Genomic DNA, 24,279 nt, shown 5'->3' on the forward strand with positions numbered 1-24,279 from the left:
GCTCGGACCTACCTACCTGTCTCCCTCCCAACCTATCGCCTTTGCCTGTCACTGTACATACCCACTCCCTTAATTTGTCAAACCCCAATTTAGCCCCAACTTATTTTTTTTGTTGTTTTTATTTTTACTTCCCCACTATAAATCGTCCCCTAACCCCCTTTATCGTCCTTGTTCGGCTAACCTATCCTGTCACCTAGCCTACTCCCAACCCCTACGTGCCGATCCCGGAGGGGAATAAGGGAGAGCTAACGTCCTGTGCCGAGGCCCAGCGAAGCCCCAGAATGGCCTCCCCAGAGTTCGGCGATCTTAACACCAAGTGGGTCCAGCGGCCCACAACGACAGCGAGGGGATGGATGGTGCGGAGGGGTACATCTCCCTAATCTACCCTAACCATTAACTCTTAAACTACCCCGGGCTTTCAACAAGCGCCTCTCGCTTAAACTATTGGTTCTAACAACCCAGATTCCCGTCGCCTGTGTTGGTGTCCTCACAATTTCGGGCCTCGCCCCCAATTTTCTCTCCGTGCCCTCACACGGTCTCCTGGCTGGGACACGTGGCTCCCTTTGGCAGGCACGACCCTCTGCCCATTCTCCCGCTATGGCACCCCGGGCACTACACTGCCTCCGAGCCTACCAGCTCCCTAACACCGGGAGTGCCCCCATGGCACCTCCCCTGAAACGCACACGTGGCAGGCCGGCTCCCGGGCCCCTTTCCGAGGGTCACCCGTGCCCACTGCACTGCCCACGCGGCCACGGCGCCCGGGCCCCCGCACCAAGCAGGCGCACCCGTGCCCACTACTCTATCCCGGCCCCCCATGGGCCCATGGCCTACCGCGGCCGACTAGCCTGGTGCCCGGGGTACCCACTCAGCGATACTCACCTTTCGCAGCCACGCTCCCAAGCCCGTCAACAGGGCTCCTGCACCCCTCCAAATGGGTCTCGAGCCTACTTTCCCACCAACAACAAAACGACTTCCATTTTTCAATTTGACTAACCCAGCTAACTCACTTTACTCTGACCCCGGGGTCCCTTGGGCGGGAGTCACTCCTCCCCCCAATCACTCATCGCACCATGCATTCCCCAATTGCTCCACACACACAGACCCGCTGGCCTCACTCACTCAACAAGTACTCACCTCACAACTCACCAACTCTTCAACACACACACCACTGAACTCTGCCATCCTTCTAACTACCTCCCCTAACTAACTCGTGCTCCCACGTCGTCCCTTACACTATAGCACGTTCCTTTTAACTCTACGTAGCTAAGCTACGTCCCCTCTACACATTCACAAGTCTGTCACGGTCTCCAAATCAATCATTTTATTTCCCAACCTAAATCTGGCTACAATCCCTCTAACTAATCCATTCCACGGACTCCATGAGGACTTACCCCTGCCCCATGAAGTCGGTCTAGCTAAGCTAACCCTTCCCCCTAACTAGTTTTCATCCTGTGCCCAGGTAAGGGGGTTTTCACCCCTTGCCCAGGAATCCTGTACACCCGAAAGTGAGGCTTGCTTTTTTTTTTTTTTCATGCGCAGCACCTGCGCGGCAACTCAGAGCTCGCACACTTTGCACCTGCCCGTGACGTCATGCAGCTGCACGTGTTCCTCGTCCCTCCTTGGACGCTACCATCCGGCAGAGATACCCCTCCTGCCGGATTCCAACCACACGTGCAGCCATGACGTCACCGTGCGCATAAAAAAAACACAAGCCCCATGTCTCGAGGGGTTTCCCACGCGAACACATGTGCTTTGCCCGTTGGAGCTGAACACACGATCGCGTGGAGAACCCGTCCGGTCCAAATCCATTTACCTGCCTAAACTTTGTCCGTCCGCGGGATCGGCAAATCCACCGCGTGCGTTTCCGGACCGGGACTTCACTCGCAAGCGAGCACGTGGTGGTCTCGTGCGTTGCACAGCACGAACCGCGTGCTCACTGCTGGGTGAACCCGGCACGGTCCTCGAAACAACTACAGCCGCTACTCGGCTTTCTCTCCTCTGTCGCCGTCTCTGTCGCCATTCAACCCACGCACACCTGCGTGTTACGACGCACACAGTCCACTCCATCACATTCACACCGGGAGACGCGGCTGCGTGCCCCGCATGCCAACCGACATCTCCTCTCATACCGCTCTCACACACACGGTCTCCCTGGCACACAGCGACCTTGCACACGGCCGTTCACTCACGCGTGCGGGGCACTCACCCGCGGTGCCTCACTCGCACCCGTGCCTCACTCACACACGCGGGGGCACTAACCCGCGGTTCCTCACTCATACTGGCCGTTTCATCCACACACGCGGGGGCACTAACCCGCGGTGCCTCACTCGCACTCCGTGCCTCATCCACACACGGTGTGCTGGGAAGCACGTACTCCGGCAACATCGCCACCACACCACTCACACGTGGTGCCTCATTCATACTGGCCGTTTCATCCACACACACGGCCTCTCTCACACACGGTGCCTCATCCACACACGGCGTGCTGGGAAGCACGCACTCTGGCACCATCGCCACCACACCACTCACACACGGGGTCGCTTCCACACATGGGGACGCACTCACACCTTGCACCACACACACAGGGACAACCATACTGGGGATTCGTGTTCCCACAAGGGTCTCCGGGGCCTCTACACCCCCCAAGCTCTCCGTGCACCCGTCCACAGCACTCGTCCCCTCAACCTCGCAAAGCACGACCGAACTCACCTGGTCGTGACTCGCCTCAAGGGGGCATACTCCCTCCCCTCGTTCCTGGAGGAGGCCATCCCGCTGCTCGCACCGGGTCCCTACACGCTCCGCGAGCTCAACCCCATTGTCCTCCACTACCTCCGTGTGTGCGTGCGCGTCACTTACCCCGTCTTCATCGTGTAGTCTTCCCTCTATTTTTTCTGTCTCCCGTGTCTCTGCCAACTCTTCACCCTTTACCTCCCTTGTCTCAACTATTATTTCTGTTGTCGTCACCGTGTCTCGTCTCACACGTTTTGGTCTCCCATTTAATTTTTCCCTTTCGGTCATCGTCACGACCCTCGCCCAACACGTTCCACGAATTATTTTTCACCCGCCTCCACCGCGGGCCTGTCAGCCGTTGCACCCCCACCCAGCTCGTTTGCTCCCACACGTGGAGTCGCCATTTTAAGCTCCCTGCTCACTGCCTTCATGCCCGCCTGCAGGCATTGGCCCATGTTCTGCGTCTCACCCCGCAGCTCTTTCATGTTTGTTTCCATTCCGTTCATTTTTGTATCCATCTTTTCGTTTATTTGTTGTGTATTCGCATCCATCGTCGTTTTCACTTCATTCATTTGCTTGTTCATGTCTTTCATTTCGTTTTTTATTTCATTTGTCATTGCCGCCAGCATGGCGCATAGCTGGGCCACGCCGGGTGCACTCAGCTGAGCCGTTTCAGCAAGGGTTTTGGTGGAGAGGGGGGGGGAGGTGTCATACACTGCGGCCGCTGCCGCACCCATTTCGGGCTCTGGGTTTAGTTGGGCGAGTCCGTGTTCCTGCACAATCAACATTTCCTGCTCGGGGATTCCATCCTGGACCATGGACTCTACATTATTACACATATACATTTCTAATACCCCGGCTCCCGCTCGCCTTGAGACGCCATCTTGCTTCTCGGGAAGGGTTAATTTGCTCGCTCGTAATTTGAGGAATCGGGGTCGCTTCTCTCACCCCTGGACCGATTCCCGTGAAATTCGCTGGAGACAGGAGAGCCCGTTTTCCTGTTCTCCGATACCAGTGCCGAGAGGAGGGCGATGGATTTGTATCCCACTCCTGACACCAGTGTTGCGGTCTTCGCGCCCGCCATGCGTGCGACGGCCACGTAACCTCGATCGCGGCACGTCGCCCACCGGATGGACAATCCAGTCGTGACCCTCTCGGACTAACGCCGGGAACCAGTCACGGGTGGACCTTTCGGTCTCACCGCGATCGAGCCAATCAGCCCCCGCGTGGGATAGGCTGTTGCTCGCCAAATTCGAACTACCTAAGTACCCACGCGGAGGGTAGACCGGGCGATCGCACCTCGCCGCAGGTCGACTTTCGGACACACGGGCCACTTAAGCGACCCGTTCCGTACTATCAGAATAACCGAGCGGTGTTATCGTCGACCTCGACGGTTCGATTAATTATCGGGCGTACTCAGCCCACTACCAACCCTTTACGTGAAGCAAGATGGGGATTCAATGGAGGAAAAAGACGAAGCGAAGCGGGAGAACAGTTCAACAATAAAGCACATTTATTCGCGACACACGGGAAAGCACACAAATACAATTCCACCAAATGCACACAAAAAGAAAACACAATTCCATTTACACAAAAAGCAAACATAAAAGTGAAAACACAGTGCAGAGCTAATACCGACTACCGAGCACACGGCAACACTTATACAATTCTACTTCACAGACGGCGCCGACAACACATACCCAAAACCAAGGAAAAGAAATACCCTCAAGAATGAGGTAGGCCTGGGGCCGAGACCTGGTCGGGCCTACCCGTCTGGTGATGAGACGCGGAGCGGCGATGGCCCCGCAACCCGCGGGCCTCGTGGACAGTGCCTGGCTGGGGGTGGGAACGGGGCCCCCTTGGTCGCACTATCTCAGCGCGGGGGGAAACAGGAGGGGGGTTGCTGATGCTCGGGGCATAGAGGATCTTTATTATATGCGACGAGCGTCTCCACCTCGGCCAGGTCGCGCTGTCGGCCTCCCAGGGGTGCAGCTCCTTGCACGACGCGAGCACCCCCTCGTCCGGTGTCGCCGCCTCTCCACAGCTCGTCCCCTCCGTTCCGACTTCAACGCACACGACGAGCAGCTCCACCGCCCGCGAAGTCTTGACTCTCTGTTCCGACTCCTTCGCCTCGTTCCGACCTTTACCACTCGTTCCGACTCCTTCCTTCCTCGTTCCGACTTTTACTACTTCTTTGACTGACGAACACCGTCCTTTTATCCCCCCCGTAACTTCGCCTTTGACCCCCTCCCTTTGACCTTTCAACTCGCTCCCCATTGGCCCGAGAAAAAGTGGGCGTGAAGGCTTTTTGATCCACAAATTTGCATATATCGATCGCCCTGGGGGCGGGCCAATTGCCCCTCGCTCACCGATTGGACGGAAAAAAGTTGTCGTGTGTGTCGTTTTGGATCCGTTTTTGAAGCAGAAAATCCGTGATTTTGTACACGCTGTTCAACGTGCGCCCTACACGAGTCCAGCATCGGTGCCCATGAGTGGCGCGAGATGACGGTGATGCGATGGTGGCGAGTTGTGACGGTAAAGGTCATGGCGGTTGTGGTGAAGCGGCGTTGTGGTTGGTGGTTGTTGTTGTGGTTGTGATGGTGGCGATTGGTCCAAAATAAAGATAGTAAAAGAAAAACGGCTATCCTGAAGAGTCGCAGCACGTATAAATGACATGTATTCCCACTAGACAACGGGTTTGGGCCTAACTACACATGTACTTACCGAGATACCTCACCTAAGGGACCTGAATGGTGGTTTGCGAATCTGGTAACCACAACAATATATATATATCTCTTCTTCTTCTTCTTTCGGCTGCTCCCGTTAGGGGTCGCCAGAGCGGATCATCCGTTATGATCCGCATCATGATTTGGCATAGGTTTTATGCCGGATGCCCTTCCTGACGCAACCCTGGTTGCCTCTTACGACACAAGCATATGGTACACCTATTTTAACCGGGGTATACCCCGTGCCCAGACACTGGTACTCACTTCGCCGACAGGCTGAGTCAACCTCCTGGTGTATTAATTCAGTGGCCCAACGGGGCTTGAACTCAGGACCTTTTGGATCCCAAGCCGCTACCCTAACCCATACGCCAACACCAGGCTTCAGATATATATATATATATATATATATATATATATATATATATATATATATATACATATACATATACATATATATATATATATATATATATATATATATATATATATATATATATATATACATATACATATACATATACATACATACATACATATATATTTTTTGTCTGTCTTCCTGTCTGGCAGTCAAACAAAATTGAAAATCATTCCAAACAGGATACTTGCTGTTTTTGAAGACATCATCAAGGAAATAACTATGAGGCATTGTTAAGTAAGTTGTAAAAATATAACAACTAATGTAATGTGTGAAGTAAGAGGGTGTAAAACAACTAATGCAACATGTTAAATATGGTGGTGTTAAAGACTGCAGCAAAGGTGGTAAACTTCTGGACTTAACTTTTTTGATACAACCTTTTAAATCGTTATTTTAATTTTGATTGAATTTATACTTGACCACTGCATAGGGTCAGGTGTTCTATGAACCCTCTAGTTTCCTTTGACTCAATTGTTTACATTTAAAATTGTCAAAACAACTTAATTTCATTGCATCACATCAGGAAGCAACTTTCTTTTATTGGTTGAACTTTCAGGAAGCCCCTCTTTCCTGAAGAGGGAAATTTTCATTTTCCTCTTTCTTTTCACCATGTTCACTTTTAAGTGAAGTTTTTAAGTTTTTGGTATATCCTCTGGTGTTAACTTATTCCTGATATGTGAAACATCCTACAATCCCAAAAGAAAAGACATTTTGGAACGCCAGCTGCATTTTCCATCCAATCATCATGTAACTTTGTTTAAACATTCTCCATGGGTAGGCGCTCCTATGTTAAAAGTTTAGTGTCAATCACTCAAGCGGTTACGGAGAAAAAAATAATTAAAAGTGAATAAAGGAGAAAAAGTGAGGACGGAAAAAAAAAGTCAGGGCCCCTGCCGACCTACCACAACATGGTCAAGGATGGTTGTGGACACTTATTACTGGTAAAATAAAAAAGGAAGCATGGTCAAGGAATGGATTTTCTGATCAGACTGTGTTCAGATAAAATTGAAGGTGGAATTGAGGGCCCATAGGCCTTGCAATGTATCTTAAACCACAGGCAGTTAGGGTTAGGTCAATCAAAACTAGGTTAGGTTCGGTTAAACCCAACACACCTTCACACCAGGTGAAACTACCTCGATGCTACACAGCAAATCATTTCTCCAACATTAATCCACACTGGAGGATTTTTTTTTATTCTGCAACAGGCAAAAGATACAAGTTCACGTGCACAATGATTTTGTTTTTAAAATATTTATATTAAAAGTACGAACATGTGTGAGGAATTTCCTCAGGATCTACAGTGATGTCATATTGTTTGCAGGTGAGAATGTGAAGTGAAAATTTAACATCAATCAGATTTAATACTTTTCAGTTTTTGAAACTTACTCTTGTTTTGCTGTGGGATAACACAGACCTCCTTGCTTTATTTGATGATAATGGAGTCATGTACGTTAAGATGGAGGTGAGCACATCCAGCATACGAATCCAGGATAATTCTACAATTATTACCACTGCCACTGTAAGGCTATGTTTTCACCTGTCTGTGAGAATGATATTTCAAAAAGTTATTGATGGTTTCCGAGGAAACTTGATGGGCAGGTTGGGTGTGTGAGAAGAACGAATTGATTTGATTTTGATGATCCGGATACGATAATTTATTTCTCTTAAAAGTGATTTTTCATAATTGAGAGAAAGGGCCAAAACAATATATAGTATGATATTTCCAAAACCTGTGCATGTGGGGTATGACAAAACTTGGTGGATGAGCTGAGTAAGCAACAGGAACAAGCCAATTCGATTTTGGTTCAGGTCTGGATCCAAATCCAGCCTATCATTTGGATAAAAAATGTAAACTGTTCACCCTGCTGGAGGTATGCGCTCCACCGAGTGCCGTTCTTGTATCATCCATGTTATGATGTTTACTTTAACTTATCAATTTCTGTTTCTCTCCAGCTTGAAAATGTCCTTTACTGTCATCAGCACCAAGTAAAGCTGATTGATTTTGGTTTGTCAAGATTTTTCAATCCGGGTCAGAAGTTGCATGAAATATCTGGGACGTACAACTATCTGGCTCCTGAAATGTTGAGACTCGGGGAGTATGAAGCACCACAGGTTGACATATGGTCTCTTGGGATCATCCAAAGAAAACTGTTGATGGGGATTAAGGTGAGCATTTGTTGTCATAATTGCATTATCTTTGTCACAGCCTTCCTTGTTGTACACCACTTCTTCCCATTTCCATATCCAGGCGATGCATGATGTTGTGGAAAACACGAAACTTCGATCAAGTTTCACCAGTCACAGAGAGAGTTGAATCATTTATTAACACACATGCGCATGGAGAGAGAGAGAGGAATTAATTAAACAATACACGGTACAAACAATATAGTGTGTAGTACTCTCTCTGATCTTACATTTGGATCAGAGCTTTTTGTACTCGAATATGAAGGCCTAGGGTGAGATTGTGTGACATCTGGCAATAAGCAATTACTGAGGATTTGACAGGCATAAGATAAGGACCAACTGGACTGTGGCCAACTTTTCAGGGAGGGGGCAATGAGCACTCAAGGCATAAGGCAGTGGTCAACTCGAGCTCATCCAATGGGGAGCGGTTTAAAACAACTTTACAACTATGAAGTAGGATAAGGCTGAACGGGAGCATTTGCACTAATTTAAACAAGTATTCTAATGGAGCACAGACAATAGCTTCCTATGGATGAGATGGCTTCCCATAGAGATCTCCCAAGATGAGAGCTTGGGAAGAAAGGAAGGTTTTGATCCTGTGGATAAACATCTTTTGGTTGATACAGATGTTGGGTTACCCACTTGATGACGATATCTAGTGTTGTCTCCTTCTTTCTGGAGTAGTCTCCGATTATTTCCCTGCAGTCCGCTAACCTTCTTTCAGTGTAGGATCCTTCATATTATTGTAATTTGTAAGGTATTTGTCTTTTCCTTTACTCTGCATAAAATAAAATAAAAAAATATTGTTACCTTTCAGGCTTGCATCATTCACCATTTTCTCTTTTCTAATCTGTGTTCACAAAAACTTTATTTCTATTCTCAAATCTTAGAACATATAATTAATCGCTGCAATGAAATAGTTTGGTGAATAGTTTTAAAATCTCCTCATCTTATTTCCACTGCCAGAGATTTGAGTTTTCACAATTATATTTCAACCCATCAAAGGAGATTTTGGTTTGAGCTGATTTTTGGTTTTTGCTTTGAGCTGAGAGGGTTTCTTGTTCACCATAAAATTTCTGGATAATTTTGTTTTGGGAATTCCTTATTGGGAGTAACTTTGTATTGTGATAGTTATTTCCTATAGTGCATGTATTAGCATAAGTGTGAGGTAATTTCATTGTGATATAGGATATGCATCGTTATATGTCCAAAAAGTTGGCATCTTTCTGCCTCACATGTGTCGAAAACCGCTTTCCTTTGACACATTTTTTATGTTTCATCCCTTCGTAATCTGTCGATTATGTGCTTTAAAGAGATCCGACAGGGCATCGGCACCAGTTTGCACGGGAAAACGCTTCGCATCGTGGACAAAGTGCGCCATGGAAAGCGCGAGAAAAGTCAGGGGAGGGTTGGGGGGGGGGAATCCTCACCCACAAACTGGGCCCCGGGCCAATGGCAGCCTTGTGGAGTGGAGTTCATTTGGTGACCTCAGCGCTACAGGTGGGGACAGATTCCATAAAAGGGCATGGTGTGAACTGCCTGGAAGGAAATGCACAGAGACCTTTGTGCAGAGACCTTCTAAGCCTGAGCCAAATCTAAGCCTGCACGCACATTTCTGGGATTGTTTTCCATGGGGTATCACGCATTGGGCTGAGGCCTGCAGACAAGCCTCCACCACAACCCCTCCCCCCACCCCCCTTGTGCCAGCTCTATGAATGCCACAAACTGTTTCCCACAAGGCATATCTGCACTTGGGACCTGCTGTCCTGCCGGACGTAGCCCGGGTATTTCTCATCAATTTTTTTTTCTGGTCTTTTCTCCAGTGGTTTGAATAGGCCTAGGTAATTTTTAAGTGCCTCGGTAATTAAGAATCTACCAATCGTTCGTTTAATCGTGCACACATATGAGTTTCTTTTGTTGTTGTCCAGAATTATTTTGTTTCTTTTTGTATTCCCACCATTTTTGTTGTTTCAGTTCATTTACAAATCACCTACTCTCTGATTATTTGAGTTGCTCTGACCCAGACAAAAATGCTCCAGTTAGAAATATAGTTTTTGAGAGTTGTACTGTCATATACTACTGTAGTCTGCAGAGGATTACGACAGCAAAGGAATGTTATTTTTGCCTGGGGAATGTGAATTAAATGAGGTGTAGACATCCGTTAAAGGACAGAATTGGTTCAGGCAATTAGTTCCCAACATGAAAAGTACCCTGTGTTCAGCACAGTATCCGCTCATACCGCCATTTGGTTGTTGGGGATGAGGGAGTACGAGCACATTGCTTGTCTGGCTTAGACGTTCCATCAAAATATGGGAGCATGGTAAACAGGCCTGCGACCATGCTTGGAGCGTCTGAACCATGGTGACCGCTTTGACAGCAGTTTCTCAGAATTCGGACCAGGCAACTGGGCCGGCCTGACAGCTATAACGGGATAATACCATTAATTGTTTTTTGGTAAAAAAAAATAATAATAATAAGATCTATTTTGCATTTGAGATATGAGTGACATATTCATCATTGCAATAGTGTGTGCTTGTTGATGAATTATTTACATATATATATATATATATATATATATATATATATATATATATATATATATATATATATATATATATATATATATATATATATATATATATATATATATATATATATATATATATATATATATATATGAATTACATTTTGATGATCGTTTCAGATTTTTGTAAGAAATAGATTTGTTTCCTCTACAGCAAATACCAGACAACACGAACAGCTTCAGTTTCAGTGCTGCCTGTGAATCTCTTCTGAACGGAATGATTTGCATCGATCCTGTGAGCAGACTCACCATAAAGGTAAGAGATCCAAACTGTTTTCAGCTGTTTGATGTTCTTGACGAAGCATATTTCACTGTACTGTGGATGCTGAGCACCTGCTGCACAACAACAGGGGTATTTCCTGGTGATGTTTATATTTACATCCCACATGTACATTATTATGTTTTGCAGGAGATCATGAGACATCCTTGGCTGAAACAGTTTTTATCGACTCCTGTGGAACATCAACATTTGGAAGGTACTTCAGTCCTCTTCTTTATTTTTATGCATCTGCCATTATTTTACATCAGCATATAGACGTCATTTTTTATTCCCTTGGATCTATCTTGTAAATCATTGTCTTCCATTTCACGTCGATTGTGAAAAGGCATGTATTCCACAGCTCCTGTGGCCTGTTTGTCCTTGTTCCAGCTGTCCCCATTTTATTCTACATTTTTGCTCAGTTGTCTTGTTGATTACGTCACCTATTCTGATGTACCTGTGCATTTCATGATGCCCGGCACAATGCAAGCCTGTAACTGTTCTCAGCTCTGTTATTCATCATCTTTATTCTCTACATTTTCATACCTCTCTATGTTGTGAAAATATATGTGACTACTTTCCATCCCTTTTGGTTTATGGTCCAGCTATGTAATGTCCTGTAGTGCAGATCTCTCCCTGGATTGATTATGTCTCCTTTCGGTAAAGGTTCTCTCTGATCTGAAATCATCCTTCCACTGGAGTAATTAATCAATGATCATTATGCTCATGATATGCAGGGCCTGTAAAATACATTTGCCATTTGTCAGGATTCAGGTGATGGCCTTTTGTCTTTCTGATTTTTTTCTATTCACTCTTGTTTTCAAATTATTTTCACTTTTGACACATACATCTACCTTTCCTTCTCTCTGTCCTTGGCATGAAAGATTTTGAACTTTTAAGGTCCTCGCATTCATGACATTCATTACCTTTTCAAGGGTTTCCTTTCACAAGTTTTATATGAGGGACATTCATGCGGTTCCACAAATGAGATCCTCATAATGATCCAAGAAATGTCAATGTCATTTTCAATAAATAAGGATATAAGATTTGAAACAAAATGTTTTCTTTTCTTGACAATTATTTATCCTTGTTCATTAAAAAAAAAAAGTTGCTGTTTCTTGGACTGTTTTGAGTACTGTCGGACCCTGCTATTCACGGAATCTCTATTTGCAGACCCTGCATAATCGCGTTTGATAAAATGTGACCTGCTTCTACATTTATGGTCCTGTGCTTCGCGTATTCGCGGGGTTTTTTGCGGTTTCTTATTTTTTCTCGTGTTTTTGTGCAGTCGTATTCACGGTTTTTCAATGGATTTTTTATTTTTCCCTTATGCATCACGAACCATTAGGAACCTATCCCCTTTTTCTCATTGAAAGAATGCCCTGACATTCATGGCAGTTTCTAGGAACGTATCCCCCATGGATCTTTTTAGATCAATATCTAAAATTGAACGAGAACAATATCTCGTTCAGAGTACTTTTTTACACTCCACAAATTATAAACAGAAACCTACCATTACAGATTGTCCAAAGCCATTACTGAAATCAAACCTCTTGTATGAGACTTTGATATTTTAAAACATTCCATTGATGTTAATTGAATAGCATCAGAGGCATCATCATTTATATTCATAACTTCATGTCCCCTGCCCCTTGTCCTCCATGATGTCTGTCTGTGGTTTTGTTCTTTCATGTCATAGCCTTCTTTTTCTGTGTTTTGTACTACCACAAGAAGTTGTTAGTCTTCATCCGAGCTGTCCGTATCCACCACGCTTTAGTCTCAGGGTTCCTGCTGTTGTACTGTTGGAACTGCTGCATTAATTCCGGGTGCTGCTCCTTCTTCTTCTTGTTCCGTCCCAGTAAAACGGGCATCTTATGATTAAATGGACACGTTTTTTTTGTTTCTTTGTATTCTAAGTAAATATATTGCTGCATTAGCTTTCCAACGGTACCATTTTTATTATTCAACGACACTCGGAACCCTTTAGAATAAAGCATAAAAATGGAGAAATAAATGCTTCACTTGAAAGGAAGCCCATAAACATCTTTGGATGAATGCAGTTAGCAGACCAAAGAGGAGATAACTGTGTGGTCGGAAAAAAATGATGATCCCTCATAGCCAGTACACCGACACCTTCACATTGATTGGGGTCAATATCATATCCACTCACCGTGACATCAGGTTACAGAAAGCAGTGACATCAGAGACTGACAGGCATTGGCAATGTAACGCCCCAACACACCCCCCTCCTCCCGCACCATCATCGGTTTCCTCCACTCTTTTCCTTCATCATGCATTTAATCACACATCCTCCATCATTTCATTGTTATCCTTCATTTATCATCATCATCATTGCAGTATTCATGTACATTCCAAGTATTACTCCTCTGGTGTATTCATCAGCATTTTAGAAACAATGTTATAAAGATACTCAGTAACAGTATGCATAAAAGGATGTAAGATTAAATAAAAAGCATGACCTACAGAAGCTAATTGGAATTTCCATTGGCAAGGCCAAAGTACGGGGTTTGTTCCCCTCACATTTCAGTTTAGCTCAGTGGTCTCTCTGTTTTCTCCTCTCTATTCTCCAACATATCTTCCTCATCTCTCTCGGTCCTCTGAACCTCCCCAACAACTCTGAGATGCACCTGTTATTCCAGTAACTCCTGGTTAAATTTCCAAAATCCAGGGTGACTGTGCACCTCAACTCTTTTTATTCCTTACTAGCAAATACAAGCCATCACTTTGCTGATGGGAATAATAAGTGGGGAAGGGGGAGAAGGAACGAGAGGGGGGGGGGAAGAGGAGAGAGGGTAAAGTTTCACCTCGATCTGTTCAGCCACTTCAGAGAAGATTTTTGAAGGTTTTATTTTTTATTGTTTTAAACAATATGGCTGCCGAATCACGTGACCGATGACATCATCATTTTAATTTTTTTTCTGAGGACCATTTTATCCTTGGATGACTCAAAATTTTTCATACTGATCATATGTAGTGTTCTGTATATGCAATTATGACATCATAACAAAGACCAGTATGATGTCATAAAAAAATCACACTTATTCCCCATGAGGAGTACTTTTCCTTAGTGCGATTTCAGAGATACAGAGCTCCAAAGTTTTTTTTCTTCTGTTTTTCCAACATGGCTGCCACACCACGTGACTTATGACATCATGATTATCATTAAAACATTCCACATGAGTAGTTGCACCGATGATGAAAATTTCTTCTCAATCCGACAAGTGGTTGCGGAGAAAAACACGAAAGTTCTGTGCGGACAATCAGGCACTTCCTCAGACACCTCACTCTCGATGGGGTCTGAAGGCACATCTTTGGTTACCTTGCTGGGTTATTCGCCATTTTCTTCGGCCTGCTCTCCAACTCCTTGAGTTTGAACAGGCTGCAACGGTTTATTAACAATAAAGCAAACAGTGTATTTTTTTTTCTTTTCACTTTCCTCATTCATATCATCGAATGCCTCATCTTTAAACCTACGGATCACCGTATACATCGCTCTTTTAAGTGCTAGTTTTCAAATTAGGAGCTTGGAGCGATTTCATGCATTATATGATGCGATTTTCCACGATCTACTCTCAAGGAATTATTCAGGTATAGAATCGAAATTTAATTTGAGTTTGGAGGAGCAGATCATGTTGATTAAATAACTCGAAATTTGGAGTGAAATTCGGCGATGTTTAGTTTTTTATGGGTATGTGCCATTATCAATCAGTAGGGTCCAGCGATATCTCGATATACTGGTTATATCGAAATAATTTTTCATATCGATATATCGGTATTGGAATTCTGAATATACCGGTATACCGAAAAAAGTCTGTATGAACCCCCCCCCCCCCGGTATATCACCAACAAACCAAAGAAAGGCACTTACAATCTTTAAATACTGTACATGATTTACAAACCTTTGATGCACTCGGCGTCTCGGCTAAACATGGAATGGGGACGGTGAAACGTATGATGTCAAGACGTACCAGGAAGTAAGTACGGCTCAGTTTAAACTTTTAAACCTCAGCATCGGAGCTCCGTGCAAGCAATCACGTTTATGTGGCTGGTTTTAAAGCAATTGCCAATTGGTTATTTCATATGAATCAGGTGTGCTTTGGAAACCCTGTGCCGAGTCGGTGATCCGCGATAGTCAAACCGGTATGAAAGCGTTGTTTGTCTCCAGACGGTGTTGTCTCCGGATGACGTTTGTCTCTGGACGGTGTTGTTTGTTTCCAGGCTCTGTTTTTCTCCGGAAATGTCCGGGTGGTATTTGTCTAATAAAAACCGTTTTTACAGCCATTTTTCCCTTCTGTGCAGGGGTTAGGCTTTTTCTTGAGGCAATGTTTTATGGCCGGATGCCCTTCCTGACGCCAACCCTGGTCGCCTCTTACGACACACAGGGATATGATATACCTATTTTAACCGGGGTATACACCGGCCCAGTACACTGGTACTCATTTCGCCGACCTCAGATGGATGACAGGCTGAGTCAACCCCCTGGTGTTAATTCAGCAGCCAACGGGGCTTGAACTCAGGACCCTGGGATCCCAAGCCGCCACCCTAACCACTAAGCCAACACCAGGCTTGGTATTTGTCTCTGGGTGGTATTTATTGCATGACTGGTAGAAAATGGATTTCAGACATTATTTTGTTTCCATCTTCACTGTTATTCTCTGCAGAATCATTTTGATGAAACAGTATGAATCGTAATTAACGCTCCACCGCATGTCTGCCTTCCCTTCCTCTCACCTCACACTGTCTTCCCTTCCCCCACCCCTCCTCATTTGCTCCCCCTCTCTCCTCTCCTTTTCGCCTCCACCTCATCACTTCCCCCGCTCTCTCTCCCCACCCCTCTTTCCCTCTCCCCCCTTTAGTATTCCCGTCAGTGAAGCGACAGGTGGTATTTGTTAGTACAAAATTAAAAAAACCAAAAAAAACCCTGAACTATTGCTTGCAATCTCGAACCCCTCTACCCTTGATAATTTATTATTTATTTTCCAGTGCCATGAATCAATTGTTACAAAGCCACAAGGGCTTCACATTGACAGTTAAAATTGTCAAACCAACAGCTGCAGTTGTTTATCTTGCTATTTGGGTTTTTATAGTGCGGCGACATCACGTTGATTTATAATTGGCTATTCTGTCCTGTGTCTTCTGTCACGTCTTCTGTCACACTTATGGCCGCGTACGTCCCTTTGATCTGAGGGCTATAAATAGAAATTTGTCCAACGTCAAAACTCTTCCCATCATGCATGCTCATTCACCGTGTCTACATTTAAATTTTATAACTGCAAAATTGTTTCATCATTCTTAACCTAGACTTTTACTGCCCCCAACCGCGCAATATCGAAGTATTCGCTTTTTGTTTTAATATACAATGTCAAGGCTTGTATATGAGCTAACACACAGAACATATAACAAGGGGAGCAGGAGACGAGGGACGGGAGATGGAATCACAAAACAGTGCGGAATAGACACATGAGGTGATCTGTGGAAGGGAGAGGGATGGGGCGGGGTACACGGGATCAACAAGATGGACACCACAGGAACTTTCAGGAAAGAAAGCAGGGAATTTGAAGGAGGTGGGTTTGGGGTGGATTAACGGGGATAGAAAAGACTGAGGTTTTGGATGGGGGAAGATAAGAGGTGGCGGTTGAACAACTGTTTGGAAGACATGGAGGGAAGAATGGGATTGAAGAGATTGTGGGAGTTTGTTCCAATGGTGGGGAAAAAGACGAATGAAAGAATAAAGGTGAGCAGTGATTCTTGATTTTGGTAGTTTTACCAGAAGGGGTTTGCTGACAGACCTTGAGCGCCCTGCGGAAATATGGGCGGGACAGACAGCAGACTGAGCGAGGGGGCGAGTCTAAAGAGGAAACGGTAGAAGACAGAAATACCACTGATTTGACTGCGGTGAGAGAGTGAGACACCCAAAGACAGCCTCAGCGCGGGAGATACCAATGATCTTAAATGTCTTGTTTTCCACAGTGTGAAGCCAAGAAAGGGGAGAGGTGGGAACACCAGCCCAGAGGGGAGAGCAGCCCTTCCTCAAGCTGTGGATGAAAGCTTTCTTCATGGTCATGGGCTCAGGAGTACTGAGAAAGGACTTTCTAAGTTTTATTTACCTAGTATGCAGTGTCTGTGCAAACACCACACAATATGGAAATGATAATCCCTGTACATTACACAATAAAGAGTATGGGGAAGACTGGAATGTCTATTGTGCATGCTTATTGGGTGATAATTTCAATCTTTAAATTCTAAAATGGATTAATTTAAAAGTTTCAGCACTGTCATCACAACTCCAGGCACAAGGATAATCATCTGCTGTAGATTATATTCAACGATACTCACCGATTTGCTGGATGTTCACGGATTTTACAGATGGATACTTGACTTTGAGATTATCATGTGCTCACAGTCTTAAGCCAACATTCGGCAGACTAATTACTGCCCATTTTGGTTAAGCAAAGAAAGCCCTCAGGGCTGACACCCTGTGGTTGTATAATAAACACTCAAGCAACAACTACTACAGCTACATAGCCTCAGAAATAAGTAGTTGTAATTCTGTTACCAATGTTTTGATAGGATTAAATTAAGATATTTCAGATGTTGGTATTTGAGGCTTTAAGTTGGCAGATGAAGGAAGAGAATTTACAATTTTATTATAATTTAGCAACAAATAAGCTCAGGAGGAAAACTTATTTCAAATTTTGGTAACGGAATTACAGAACAAAGGCCAAATTGGGGCATTCTCCTCTGCAAATACCAGATCCAGTTGTGGAATTTGCCTCATAAGATAAGATTCCAGGGTATAACCCTGTAAAATTAACAAGTATACAGAGGAATAAGTTGTTGATTCAAGAGTTTATTTAATTTTGGAAGATTCAGTCATGCTTCCCATGCTTCAAGCCCAAAAAGTCTCCAAATTTAAAATCAAGTTTTCATGCAAACCAATGAAGTTATTGAAAAATGGTTTCCTGTCCCTTGTTAAGTAGACATTTGTTCAGACAAGTCATGTAATTTCATTGAGATTTGATAAACCTTTAGTTTTGCTTTTTTTGTCCTTGCCCGTGCGGAATTGCCCAGATGTGCGGTACATCTTCCAGTTTAAATTGATTAATCATTTTACAGTAGCTAAAAGTCCTCTATGCGGTTTACAGCAATTTTTACGAAAAAAATTTGTGTTTTCAGAAGTTTTGTTCTCAAAAAACAAAAACAAATGAAAATAACAAATTCTCTGTATTTTCACCTTTCATCTTGAAAGGCCAATATCTTAGGTAAGACAAAATAGATCAAAATTTTACACATAAAAAAGGAAGATAAGACCGTTTTGAGTTGTTCTGTCACACAATAATAACAATATATATGTTTTACTGTTAGAAGTACTGTGAACTTTTAAAGTTCTGTAATGCATTTTGAGGGTGTAGTCATGTGTTTTTCACTGTTCAGTGCATATGTTGTGCCTAAATTGCTGTAATATATGACTTGTTCAGTGAGTGTAGGTCATACTCTGCCTTTGCAGATCTGGTGAGAGATTCAATTTTGAGTGCATTTCAACAACTGCAAGGCATGGAAGAGAGAGAAAAACAAATGTCATTTTTCAACAAGATAATGCCCCTGCCCATACTGCAAAAGCCACCAAAAAGTGGATTGTAGAAAAAGTCCCTGTAACTTATGTTCTGGCCTGATCGGAGTCCCGCTTTGAACCCCATAGAGAATATTTGGGACAATATTCAGCACAAATTTATTGGAAGGAAATTTGCAAATTCTGATCAACTTTGGGAATCTGTCAAACTTGAATGGGACAATATTGACATTTCTCGGTGGAAGAAGCTTTCTGAAAGTTTGACCAAAAGACTAGATTTTATAAAGAAAGCTAAGGGACAAGGTATTCCATACTGATTTGTACAATTATTTCTGCTTGTTTTGGTGTTATTTATCTGACCTGGAACATAGTTCCAGGGAGTTATGGGATGGCGTGTCATCAGTCCTTTGTCCGTCCCCAAACATTTGCATCTTCTTCTCTGAAACTACACATGCAATCCTGATGAAATTTGCCTGCAACCTTCATCACCCGTGATGTAGGAAAGTTTGATCACGGCATTAAAAAAACAAAATTGGGGTCTGAGGGGGTCTACGTATGGATTTTATAGGGGGGTTGCCCCCCAAAAGAGGTATTTGCTTTCTTGTCAGAAACTACACACACAATTCTGATGACACTTGACCACAACCTTCATCACCCATGATGAATCAAAGTTTGTTCACGCTATTTCAAAAAATCATGGTCTGAGGGATTTACAGGGGAAGGGTGATTGCCCCAAAATAGGTATTTGCTTTCTTCTCAGAAACTACACACACAATTTGAATGAAACTTGACCACAGCCTTCATCACCCATGATGTACCAAAGTTTGTTTACGACATTAAAAAAAAAATTAGATATTTACTTTCTTCTCCGTTAAATATTTTGTGTATTATCCACGCCTACGAGTGGTTCCTTGGTTTTCTTATCCAGCCGCTACGAGCTGAGCGCCCAGGGGTATTGCCCCTATTTTTTAATGTACAGTAAAATAGTTATGAGTAGAGGATAAATGGGGCTTCTGAGGCATCCATTCAAATGAATGGGGGAAAAGGGAAAAACTCTCTGACTCAAGCCCCAAAAGCTCAAAATAGGCGACTGATTTCCTCCCCCTCCCATACAAGCAAATGTAAAATTGAGACTGATTTCCTTCCATCCCATACAAGCAAATGTAAAACTGAGACTGATTCAAGCCCCAAAAGCCCAAAATAGGAGACTCATTTCCTCCCCCTTCCATGCAAGCAAATGTTAAATTGAGACTTACTGATTAAAGCACTTCTTTCCTTTTATATTTTCATTCCACTCAGAGTGAACCAATGAATATTTGTCCATATTCTCCTTTAGGCCTTAGTTATTTTATAACTTGGCTTACACAGTTCTTCAGCTAAAATGTAGGGTTGGTCGGTCGAAATATAAATATAATTTCAATTTTTAGAAATTATATATTTTTATGATTTTTTTTCGGATGTTCCATGGAAAAGACAAGGGTAGGTGGGGGGAAAATAAATATAAATCCCACCCAGGAGGATCTAAGAAGACATTGAAGATGGAAGACGATTCAAATGCAGGATGCCCATGTTCACTGTATCATCTGATGTGAAAAACAATAAAGGATTACACTTGTTTTTACAATTAGTCTGGCATGTTTTTCTTATGGAAACCTGTTTGATCATCAAACAAATGGAAACAATGCTGAGAAAATTACTGTCCAAGTTGTAGACTGAAAGATCATTCTCGCAGAGCAAGATCTCATGCAGGTTTTGTAAAAATTTGTCTGTTTCATTAAAAAAATAATGGCTATGAAAACACATCTTTAAGAAAAATCAGAAAAGCAGTAATGGTACCTAAAACAGTTAAGACCACCAGGAATAACACATCTCGCTGCAATATAAAGCCATTGGCAAAAAAAACAAGTTGAAAAATAAAAAATGAAGTTCAATATCAAATTGTACATGCAGTCCAATCTTTCAAGTGTTCAACAACAGTTCACTATCACATCAAGCACATGGGGATACTTCAATGGCATCAGAACCCAGGCTGCTACACATAGCATTGCCACAGTACATAAAGTTATTTCTTGCGTTTTTTCTGTCCATTGACCTTCCTCTGGTTTTGCACTTCTGGTTTTTTTCCCTCTAGCCAAGCAAGCTGTGCATATCGGCCACACAATACCATCCATACTCCTGCAACTTCCTCATTTCATCGTTGTCGTAAAGATCTTCGACAAGGCACAACCATGGCAGAAACCTGAAACGATATTGTTTAAAAATCCATCATCATACACAGATTCATTCATCATCCAGTATTGAATCATGCTTTTAATACAAATATAAGCCTTTTTACAATATTGAATATAAATATAATTCATCAAGATTGCAGCAAAAGACGACTTTAATCAACCCTAAACGTTCATGGGTGCGCGTGCGCAACAGTGCATGTGTGCATGCACACCAGTGCATAGTGCTGGATATGATTAAATAAAGGTGTCTACTAGGAGTCAACACGCTCAAAACGGTCAATCAGAGCCACAACCAGCTCTTACTTTTTAGCGGGCATCTGATCGTACCATCTCCCCATCCCCATGAGCACATCAAAGGCTGATTTTTAGTCTGTTGAAGGCTGAATATCAGCATCTCGCAGGGAAACTTTGACGTACTTGGCACCGAAATCTTTCAATACGAACAGCGGTGTACAACTTTCGACGGAAACAAAATCGGCACGATCGAGAGTCGCCTGTGAATCATCCCTGCTGCTGCACTGAATTGATGCAATAGTTCGGCCAGAATATTCGTCGTCAAGATGTTGTGTGATTAAATCACCAATACAGTCACTCATTTATACCGCTGACATACTTCTTAACAATCACTTTCGCCCCAGAAACCACAGTCAATCTGAACCACGCTGGCCAATGCTCAGATGCCATGACCGAAGACTACTGCGCAGTTTGGTGAAAGGGGACTCGGCATTTTGGTGCGCGTGCGTGAAATTATATTTTGAAAATAAATGCCGACATTTACATTTCGGGTTTTGAAACTTTTGCACCTTCTGCGGAAAATTTATAAATATAAAAGGCTAAAAATGTGTTTTATATTTATATTTCATTTTCGGCAAATATACCGTCTGCGGATCTGTAAACCAAGGTATAAAATAACTAAGGCCTTAGGGAATAAATAAATTTTCCTATTATATTCACTTTATCTCTTCACACACGAATGAAAGGGCTGTTAGGGTGAGTTTTGTAAAATGGGGAAGTGTTTTTAGAACACAGTCGTGCCGTGAAAATGAGGAAGTATTCTGTGCCCTTGTCTCTCGTCATTTCCCACATGGGGAACACACCCTGGAAAAACCATTGTTGTGAAATCTCCCATTACCTCATCAACTTGGTTTAAATAAGCAACTTGTGTGCCTTCGTGTTTTATTACGAAAATGGAGCGTTCAGATTCTCACTACAATCTTGCAGATCAATCATTTTCACAAGATGAGAGGTGAGATTTTCAACCCAATTCATTATTTATTGTTTAAAACAGAATTAAATCACTATACAACCAATTATAATTATTGTATGTCTTTTTCCCAACAGGTTGTCCCCAACAAGCACATCGTTAATAACTGATGTTGAAAATGAGTAATTTGAATATCATGAGGAATGGATAAAAATGAATGACTTTCTTGAAGACATTTATTCGTTTCGAAAAGAAGTGAATGATATTATTGTTGACTGGAAAGGAATTCTCTCACGTCCTTTGATCCCGAGTTCAAGGTGAGAAATTATCACTCTGTCTCTGCTTCGTGTGTGTGTGTGTGTGTGTGTGTGTGTGTGTGTGTGTGTGTGTGTGTGTGTGTGTGTGTGTGTGTGTGTGTGTGTATGTGTGTGTGTTTGTGCATGTGTTTGTGCATGTGTGTGTGTGTGTGTGTGTGTGTGTTTGTGCGTGCGTGTGCGTGTGTGTGTGTGCATGTGTGTGTATGTCTGTCTATGTCTTTGACTCATTATTATTTTTTATTTTTTCAGTTTAAACACCTGTCTGGATGAATCAAACACACAACTTAATCTTCTGGAGGAATCTGACATGACACTCCATCTTCTGGAGGTAAATGTTATATTTATTATTTTATTAATATCATAAAATAATCATCTTTATATACCCTAATTGTTCTTCACTCTTTGTTTCAAAACAGAATATGCTATCCGAGTTTCAAAATCACAAGACATCTGAATCAGACTGCTGGGAAAGATCGTCCATTTTCGCAACTGAATATTTACCCAAAGAAAAATGTTTAATATTTTCAATCTTGATTAATTATATTTGCTTTCCCTATAATTATCTGATTTTGAATTACAAGAAAAGAATAAAGATGTGAAGGGGGGGGTAGGTGCGCTCCCCCAATGATCCACCACCCCCCTTATCCCACCCCCCGCCCCTCTCCTTCCCGTGTGTGTGTGGGGAAGGGTGGGGGGTGGTGGGTCAAAGGAGGGGGCACATGGGGGTGGGGCTTGTGTGGATGGGTGGGGCTTGTGTGGGTGGGCGGGGCTTGTGTGGGTGTGTGGAGCTTGTGTGGGTGGGTGAGGCTTGTGTGGATGGGTGGAGCTTGTGTGTATCGGGTTTGTGTGGATGTGGTTTGTGTGGGTGGAGCAAATTTTTTTTTAATTAAATAAACATGTGTGGGGAACGAATTAACTAATTAACTAATCACTAATTATGTGAATATGATGGATGTGGATGGTGTTTGCGTTGGTGGGGCTTTTGTGGGTGGGGTTTGTGTGGATGTGGCTTTTGTGAGTGGGCCTTTTATGGGTGGGGTTTGCGTGGGTGGAGCTTGCGTGGGTGGGGCTTGTGTGGATGTGGCTTATGTGGTGGAGTTTGCGTGGGTGGGGCTTGTGTGGGCAGAGTCAAAAAGGGGCGGAGTCAAAAAAATTTCAATTTATCTGTCTTTTGCAATTCTTGTGAATAAAATGAACCTAAAATCTCTTCCCCCTTTAAATCATCTACCTTATAAGTCCAAGGAACTATATCTATTACATCAACGATTTTAAAAAGTTCATTTGTCCATCACTTTGTATAACCTTTTTAAAAATGAGATTTCCACCAATATATTCTTTCTATATCACTAACTTTGAACTTAGGTTGAACTGACATTCATCTCTTTTTCATAATCTAATTTTCTAAATGTTTCTGATGGTTTGGTATTCGTTGAGGTGTGAATCGTATCATTATACTTTCATATCAATCAATATACATTATCATATCAATCGTATCATTATCTACAATATCCTGAATTAAAGATAACCATTGTTGAGAACTGAGTTGAGTGAATTTTTTGTACAGTCTCTCTTTTAAAGTGCAATTGAATCGCTCAATAACAACCACTTTTCCTTCATTAAAGGTGCTGTGCAATGTAATGCTGTTATTTTAAATAAAATTGAGAAATGTTTTGTTGTAGAACTCTGTACCCTCATCAGTCCATAATTTTTTAGGTTTTCGGTTACTTTTATTAAATATCTGTTGGAAGGCTAACATGAGTGTATTCCCGGTTTTATTTTTCAAAGGGACGACCCACGCATATCTACTCCTCAAATAACGGTTAACGCATACTTGTACCCCTTATCATTATTGAGTTCAATCAAACTTCTATGAAACTTTGTGATTATTGATTTATGTAATTCATCAGCTAATTGCTCTTCCATCTTAATGACATCATTAGAGCCTATAAGTTTTTTGAATTTCCAAGCCCAAGTTTCAATTTAGCACTGATCATCTTCACGATGAACCGATCAACTTTTTCTCCCAAGGTTGGATTTT

General features: G+C 43.0%; 1 protein-coding gene and 1 long non-coding RNA gene across 2 annotated transcripts in view; one reads left to right on the plus strand and one right to left on the minus strand.

The window, feature by feature from the left end:
* Nucleotides 1–17,115, plus strand: part of LOC147022151 (uncharacterized) — a 65,712-nt gene extending 48,597 nt beyond the window's left edge. Inside the window, exons 17-20 of the mRNA XM_085892793.1 lie at nucleotides 7,825–8,037; nucleotides 10,794–10,895; nucleotides 11,049–11,115; nucleotides 16,890–17,115. Of these exons, the coding sequence (XP_085748919.1) occupies nucleotides 7,825–8,037; nucleotides 10,794–10,895; nucleotides 11,049–11,115; nucleotides 16,890–16,894 (387 nt within the window). The 3' untranslated portion in view covers nucleotides 16,895–17,115. The remainder of the gene's footprint in view (nucleotides 1–7,824; nucleotides 8,038–10,793; nucleotides 10,896–11,048; nucleotides 11,116–16,889) is intronic.
* Nucleotides 17,116–20,040: 2,925 nt separating this feature from the next.
* The window catches only part of LOC147022152 (uncharacterized), a 59,015-nt gene continuing 54,776 nt past the window's right edge, over nucleotides 20,041–24,279 (minus strand). Inside the window, exon 4 of the long non-coding RNA XR_015061085.1 lies at nucleotides 20,041–20,728. This is a non-coding gene — a long non-coding RNA (uncharacterized LOC147022152). The remainder of the gene's footprint in view (nucleotides 20,729–24,279) is intronic.

This window comes from Eptatretus burgeri, chromosome 8, assembly GCF_056783735.1.
Source record: "Eptatretus burgeri isolate ZD-2024b chromosome 8, Ebu_testis_v1, whole genome shotgun sequence".
NCBI classification, from domain to species: Eukaryota; Metazoa; Chordata; class Myxini; order Myxiniformes; family Myxinidae; genus Eptatretus; species Eptatretus burgeri.